The sequence below is a fragment of the Dama dama genome, chromosome 20 (assembly GCF_033118175.1).
Source record: "Dama dama isolate Ldn47 chromosome 20, ASM3311817v1, whole genome shotgun sequence".
NCBI classification, from domain to species: domain Eukaryota; kingdom Metazoa; phylum Chordata; class Mammalia; order Artiodactyla; family Cervidae; genus Dama; species Dama dama.
In genome coordinates, this window is record NC_083700.1 from 13,428,168 (window position 1) to 13,436,282 (window position 8,115).

The window sequence follows — 8,115 nt, forward strand, 5'->3', positions numbered from 1 at the left end:
GAGTGGGTTCTGAAATTCTCAGTGTATCATTCAGGACAAACTTTTGATGTCACAGACACAAACTGGGAGGCCTAGGTTCATCCAGCAGAGGTGTATTTGGACTATCCCACATCCCAAAAAAACGCTGATTGAAAACTCAATATTCAAAAAACTAAGATCATGGCATCCAGTCCCATTACTTCATCAAAAATAGATGAGGAAACAATGGAAACAGCGACAGACTTTATTCTCTTGGGCTCCAAAACTGTGGTGGCTTCGCACTGAATAATACAAACACACAGTATTATGACAGACAGCACAGGAAGAGCGTTCAGAGAAGCAACTCCCCAAGAACGTGCTGAGCACATATTTTATTGGTAACTTATCTTGTAATCTTTAAGTATGAGCAGGAAAGCAAGACAGAGACTAGAATTCAGGGATCAAGGAGGCTTCCTCCTGGAGGTCTGGAGGTAATCATATAAGACATGTAGGAAAGGTCTTTGAAGATAAGCGGGTTTGTTCTGTGTACAGAACAGCATCCAGCTAATGCTGACATGTCAGTCAGAATGTCTAAATTAAGGGTGGGGGAGAGCAAGCAAGGAAGAGAAAATGAGTATTAAATTCCAGGAGGTATTTCTGAGAAATCAGTAAAACATGGTTCCCATACAAAATCACTGCAGGTGGTGACTGCAGCCATGAAATCAAGATGCTGGCTCTTTGGAAGGAAAGCTATGGCAAACCTAGACAGCATATTAAAAAGTAAAGACGGTACTTGGCCAACAGAGGTTCGTCTAGTTAGAGCTATGTTTTTTCCAGCAGTCATGTATGGATGTGAGAGTTGGACCATAAAGAAGGGTAAGTGCCAGAGAATTGATGTTTTTGAATGGTGGCGGTGGAGAAGACTCTTGAGAGTCGCTTGGACTGCAAAGAGATCAAACCAATCAATCATAAAGGAAATCAACCCAAAATATTCATTGGAAGAACTGATGCTGAATTGAAGCTCCAGTATTTGGCTGACTCATTAGAAAAATCCCTGATGAGAGGAAAGATTGAAGGCAGGAGAAGGGGATGACAGAGCAGGAGATGGTTGGATGGCATCACTGACTCAATGGACATGAGTTTGAGTAAGCTCCAGAAGATGGAGAAGGACAGGGAAGCCTGGTATGCTGAGCAGCTGAACTGAAATGATGGGGTCATGAAGAGTCAGACACGACTGAGCAACTGAACAACACCCCAAATATTGCAAAGGTTTCTCTCTCTGCTTCTTCAAGGTAGCTCTCTTTCACCTTCAAATTCTGAGGGCTAAAGCCCAGAGATCCTGAAGTCCAGACAGATAGATGTGGGGAGGAGAGTCACGAGATATCCTGATAGCAGCTGTGAGAGAAAGCAGACACCATTAAGGAAAAGGGAAGAGGAGAAAATGTGGGTAGAGGGGTTGAGGTTGGGAGGAGATGGAAAGGAGAGACTTACCGGTGCTTCCTAAACCAGAAGACTAAGCCTCCAACAACCAGAAGGACAAACACCACCAGGATTACCAGGACGACAATCAAGCCCCTGGAGACACGGTTCCCGTCTGTGTGGGGGAACATAGGGTGTGTCTCAGTCTGGGAATCTGCATCAGGTCCCCTACTGTAAGCACGTGTGAGCATGCCAGATACTTATTTCTTGTCCTATCTAATGTGCCCACTTGTATTCCTGTGAAGTTAATCGACACCCCATCTTTTCTTGGGGTCTGGGCATCTATAATTCCATTCACTTCAGCATATGCTCGTACACATATGGAAGCAGGCACTAGTGTAACAGCTAGTCCAAACCTGAGTCTAAATCCAGCTCTTCTGCTTTCTAATTATGAGACTCAAGGCAGTTTGACCGAGCTTAGCCTCAATTCTCATCTGTAACATGAAAACAACAGCACCTGCTCAAAGGAGAGTTGGGATGATTGTTCACACATACTTTGCTGTATGGAGAGTGTTCAGCTCACACCGAGAAAGCACTCTATAAACCACACCTATATTTGGTACCCTGCCTTTCAAAGTCCGCAGTTCCCTCTTCTGGGGAACAAATCTTCCTGGGATTCTGTACTTGCCACCTACCTCGGGATCTGTGGTGATTTTAGTCTCTTCTTTCTTGTATGTGGAACACCTTGTCTCAATCCTTTTTGAGTTCAGATCTTTATTCCTCCACTTGGAGAATCCCCTCCTTCTATCACTCCTGGCTGGGGCGTCATTTCCCTCCCCTTCCCCAGGCCCTCCCTCTGGGCTTGAGGACCACCTCCTCCCATCCCCAGCTGGGCTCCACTTCCTCCTCACCCCAGTTCAGGATGATGTCCTGGTCTCCCAGGCTGCTGTGCTTCACTCGGCAGCTCAGGCCATCCGCCTCCGCAGCCTCCACATCCAGGGTTACTCGCAGATACCAAGTCGAGTCGGCGTTGGGCATGACGTCTCCTTGCTGAGTGCCAGGCTCCTCCTGCTCGCCCCTCACCCACGTCACCCGCACGGGTTTTGGGTAGAATCCTGAGACGTGGCAGACCAGCCGCAGGTGGCCAGGCCGGGGTGGGGGGCCACTGGACAGCCAGGCCTCTGGCTTCACTGTATTCAACACGAGAATGAGGGATCTTAAAGTGAGACTCCGCATCAGAGGCTCTGGACTTCAGAGCAGACTCATCAGTCCTACATTTCTACTTCTGGAGATGAACTCCCACCATTTCAATCCGTTTGTATTAGCTTCTCCAGGAAAGACTTCCCCGATCCTCATTCCCTTCCCTGATCCATTCTCCTGTAAATGCCCCTACTCTGTAATCCCAGAGCACCCTGTGTTCAGCTGTAACATACATAGCATGTTTCTAAGTGGTAGTCACTCAGTCATGCCCAACTCTGCAACCCCATAGACTGTTGCCCACCAGGCTCCTCTGTCCATGGATTTTTCAGGCAAGAATACTGGAGGGTGTTGGCATTTCCTCCTGCAGGGCATATTCAAAACCCAGGGGTCAAACCCGGTCCCCTGCATTGCGGGCAGACCATCTGAGCCACCAGGACACTGCTTTAACTGTTCATCTCCCTTCTCTCCTCTCCCTCCTCAAGTACACATCCTGATTGATCCCCAGGGTTTCTTTAATTCTATTCATGGACCCCAAAAGGTACCTAGTTAATGTCTGTGGAATGCTTGAATACCCTCACACCTTATCCATCCCCTCCTCTTCCGGTGATGCTTAAAGGGGTGTGAACCCTGGAATGAAAACCCCAGATGGAGCCCCAGAGTGGAGTGGAGGGCAGGAGGTGACAAAAGTAGGCTGACCTTGCTTCTCCAGCTCGGACTTCCCCATCTGCAACAGGCCTCTGAGCAACTCGGGGCAGATGTCATGGAGGAGCCAGTGCACTGTTTCCTTGGTCCCTTGGTCCCGATTGAGCACATTGCAGATCATCTGGATCCAAGGGGGGGCATCTGGGGCTGGCACCCAAGACATTCCTTGGAAACTCAGGACATCCTTTCCTTGAAATGCAGCATGTAAGAAGGTTTCTGAGGTGTTCCTTGGGAGCAAATTACATCCTGCAGATCCCTGGAACACAAGAGGATCTGAGGAGAGGAATAGAAAGAGATCAATGAAGAGCTTAGGAGACTGAAAGGAGTTGAAGAAATTGGTGTGAGGGTTATACTGGGGACCCCAAAGTTCGTATAAATGGGAATGGGTGACCTGCAGCGGGATGAACAAGGGGTATTTTGAGGACTCAAGCTGGGACCTCTCAGGCAGAAGTGGGACTCAAAAGGGAGAGAGGAGACAATCACGGGGGGCCAGAACCTCCCGGTTGGGGTTCAGCATCCACTGTCTCCCCCTGGGCAGCTGTCCACGATCCCATCCCTCAGCTCACAGTTGCGCTGCAGCATTTTGACGAATTCCCAGACGTCCCTGGTGAAGCAACAGCGATAAACCTGAAACGTATACTGCAGCTGCTCCCAATGCTGCTCGCTGAATGTGCCCTGAGACCAAGGCTTCAGGAGGCCGATGGTGTCCGACTCATTGCGCCAAGTATAGAGCTGCAGCTCCCCCAGCCACGCGAGGAAGTCCGTGCGCGTCCAGCTGCCGTTGGCAAAGGAGGAGATCTGGAGGCCACGGAAGGAGTAAGACGTTTGCGGCTCTGGAGACAATACAGATCGGAGGCACCGGGGGCACGGGAGGGAGAGCACAGAAGGGAGAAGGAAGAGCAACAGAAACAAACAAACAGCTAGGTTTGGGAAGAAAGGGTGATGTCTGCTGGCTCTGAATCGAGCTCGGTCTCCAGGGGCCAAGCAGCTGGAGGCAGCGGGTAGCAGGTTCTCGGGCTGGTGGGTCAAGCTCCCGGCTTCCCGAGGTGTATCAGTCTGCGCCCGCCCGCCGCGAGCGTCGGCCGCTTTCCCCGCTCGGCTCCCTCTCGCCGCCCTCTGCCCGGGAGCCCCGGTTCCACTCATCCTCAAAACTCCTCCAAATCTGGGGAAGCCCCCAGAAGAACAGAGACAGCAAGCACCTCGCGTCTAGCTCTGCTCTGGGACCTCGAATCTCCTTCCCCACGCCCTCCCCGTCCTTCCCCAACGCCTGCCCACACACCCCTGGTTTCCGGGACTGCCAAAAGCCTGAACTTGACCCTGTGGCTGGCCAATTCTTAAGCCTGGAGGCAGGCAGGACTCCTGTTCTGGCTCTCAGGGGACTTGCTTCCAACCTCCTCCTGTCCAGGGATCCCTTTTTCATCTGCCAGTTGGTCCCTCTCATTAGATATCTGAGCTGCAAAGAGCCCTGGTCACAGCCACTCACTTAAGTATGTTTCTCACAACCGGCTTCTCTAAATCTCTTTTTCCAACTTAGAGTTACAGATAGTATGTGGAAAACACTTTACAACTGCTATTTAAGTTTTAAAAACAGGACATAAAGTTGTATCTATGGTATAACGTCTACAATGTGCTTTAAAAACAAAGTTTTTGAGTGGGAGGCAAGCAATGGATGTCTCTAGGCAAAGAGATTATGGAAGATTTTGTTTTACATTTTTGGTTTTCCAAAATGTCTAGGAGTGCAGACATCACCTTAATGATAAAATAATAAGGGACTTCTCTGGTGGTCCAGTGGTTAAGAATCCACCTTGCAATGCAGGGGTGTTGGTTGGATCCCTGGTCAGGGTGATCTCAGGGATCTCAGCCTGCAACAGCTCCCAGAAGGGCTGGGGTTCCCAGCCAGAGACTGAGGTTGGGTTGCAGTGGTGAGAACACCAGAGCCTAGCCAGTAGACCAGTGGTCAGGGACAAGAGCCCTGGCCTTCAGCTTTGCAGGAAAGAATTCCCACAAAGAAAGAAAGTAGTGGAGCAAGTAAGGTATTTATTGAGAGGAAAGCAGGACAGTACAAGAGGGAGAGGATGACTCAATGAGAGGGAGACTCTGAGTCGCACCCTCCTGGCAGTTTGAATTACTTTGATAGTAAAAGACATTTCTTCCAGTTTTCCTTCGGCTGATCAATTTAATTTGCCTGTTTCACAGTTCATATTTGGTATACTTCAAGATCCTCCCATGTATGCGCATGCATTGCTTAGCCAAGATGGATTTTACTGAAAAGGCATCTGGGTAGAACATCCCTTGACATAACTCTCCTTTGGCCTCCAAGGAGCCTTTTCTGCACAAGTATGGTATGGGAGGTCTCCTGACTTTGAGAAATACGTGCTCTGGGCAAAGCCCAGCATCTTCTCTTTTTGTCCTGCTGGTAGGGAAATTAAATAGAGTCTTAGTTAGGCTGTATATTGCCACCCAGCTTATTTAACTCATATAGCAGAGTACATCATGCAAAATTTTGGACTGGATGAAGCACAAGCTAGAATCAATCATAATGAATTAAAATGCAAAACCCAACTATTTGCTACACACAGAAAACATACTTTAAGAATAAAGACACATACAGGTTAAAAACAGAAACATGAAGAAGACATACCAAGTAAACTCTAGTAATAAGAAAGTAAGAGTGACTATTTTAATGTCAGACAAAGTAGAATTCAGGATAAGGAATATCAGAAATAAAAGAGGGCATTTAATATTGGTAAAAATGTCAAACATGAGAATTCCCTGGAGATCTAGCAGTTAAGACCCAGTGCTGTCACTGCTAAGGTTTGGATTCAATCCCTGGTCAGAAAACTAAGATCCTGCAAACTGCTTGCCGCCCCCCCCAAAAAAAGAAAACAAAAGTCAACTCATCAAGAAAACAATCTTAAATGTGTCTGCACCTAATAATAGAGTTTCAAAATCCATAATCAAAAGCATACAGAAATGCAGGGGAAAGAGATAAATTCCTAATTATAGTTGGAGATTTCACTGCAGATGGTGACCACAGCCATGAAATTAAAAGACGCTTGCTCCTTGGAAAAAAAGCTATGACCAAGCTAGACACCATATTAAAAAGCAGAGACATTGCTTGGCCAAAAAATATCCCTATAGTCAAAGCTATGTTTCTTCAGTAGTTATGTATGAATATGGGAGTTGGACCATAAAGAAGGCTGGGTGCCAAAGAATTGATGCTTTTGAACTGTGGTATTAGAGAATACTCTTGAGAGTCCCTTCGACTACAAGGAGGTCAAACCAATCAATCCTGAATATTCATTGGAAGAACAGATGCTGAAGCTGAAACTCCAAGACTTTGGCCACATGATGTGAAGAGGTGACTCACTGGAAAAGACCCTGGGAAACATAGAAGGCAGGAGGAGAAGAGGATGACAGAGAGTGAGATGTCTGGATGGTATCACTGACTCAATGGACATGAGTTTGAGCAAGCTCTGGGAAATGATGAAGGACAGGGAAGCCTGGCGTGCTGCAGTCCATGAGGTTGCAAAGAGTCAGACAAAAGTGAGCGACTGAACAACAACAATCTCAGTAACAGATCAGATAGAAAGTTAAAAAAAAATAAATCTAGAAGATTTGAAGAACAATATCAACTAACAACCTAACTGACATTTATAGAACACTCCATGCAACAACAGCAGACTACACATTCTTCTCAAATGCACATAGACCATTCACCAGGATCGACACATACTAGGCCTAAAAAAAGTCTCAGCTGACTTGAAAGGATTGACATCACGTGGAGTGTGTTTTCTGACCAAAGGGAATCAAATGAAACATTAATAACTAAAAGGCACATGGAAAACCTCCAAATATTTGGAAATTAAACAACACACTTTTAAATAACCAATGGGTCAGAAAGTTAAATACGCTTACCATTCAACTCAGCAAGTCCATTCTTATGTATTTACCCAAAATAAATAAAAACCTAAGTCCACAAAAAGACATACACATCGGATCACAGCAGTCTCATTCCTAAGAATCCCAAAATTTTCATCAGTAGGTCAATGGATGGTCATGGTATGTTCAGACAAGAAAATACTGTACTACATAAAACTGAAAAGGAATTTACTACTGATACAAGCAATGATAGGGATGATTTGCAAAACAATAAGCACAATTCCATTTATATGAATTTCTCAGGTTGGTGAAACAAATCTCTAGAGACAGAAAGCAGAGCAGTGGTTGCATGAGACCAAGGGTCTGAGGTACTGTTAACAAAGCGACAAGAAGGATTTTTGGAGGGCTGGAATGTTTCTCTGTGTTTTGGGAAGATGGAAAGGTGTACAAAGGTCATGTATAAACTGGAGAGCGAAGACAAGGGAGGTGTTACTGAATAATCCTGATTTTCACAAGAAAAGAGGAAAGATGGTTCTGCAGGGTGAAAAGCAGGAACCAACATGGGGGAACACTGCCACAGAGATGATGCAATAACGTCAGTAAAAGAAGAAGGCAAGTCTTCTGAAGATTCAGCCAGAGGAAGTAAAAGATGTTTCAGAGAATAAACACTTCCCCATCACTGTATCTCAGCTGAAAATGAGGGATGATAATGAACACAGAAGACAAAGGAAGATCAAAGGGACAAGAGAATACAGGAGTGGGTGATGGGAGTGGGAAGATTTCTGTAACCTGAAGGTAGAGGCCGGTCCCAGGAAGAAGGCCGGGGGAGCCAGGGTTGAACCACTCAGATCAGTTCAGTTTGATCACTCAGTCATGTCCGACTCTTTGCTATCCCAAGAACTGCAGCATGCCAGACTTCCCTGTCTATCACCAACTCCCGGAGTTTACTCTAGC

General features: G+C 46.6%; 1 protein-coding gene across 1 annotated transcript; it reads right to left on the reverse strand.

The window, feature by feature from the left end:
- Positions 1-207: 207 nt before the first annotated feature.
- On the reverse strand, positions 208-4,505 carry LOC133040572 (antigen-presenting glycoprotein CD1d-like). The gene is made up of 5 exons (XM_061120432.1): positions 3,846-4,505; positions 3,274-3,552; positions 2,289-2,567; positions 1,450-1,552; positions 208-1,353 (listed from the first exon to the last, which is right to left on the reverse strand). The coding sequence occupies exons 1-5, from the start codon at positions 4,420-4,422 to the stop codon at positions 1,332-1,334; spliced, it is 1,260 nt and encodes a 419-aa protein (XP_060976415.1). The 5' UTR covers positions 4,423-4,505; the 3' UTR covers positions 208-1,331.
- Positions 4,506-8,115: the final 3,610 nt, after the last annotated feature.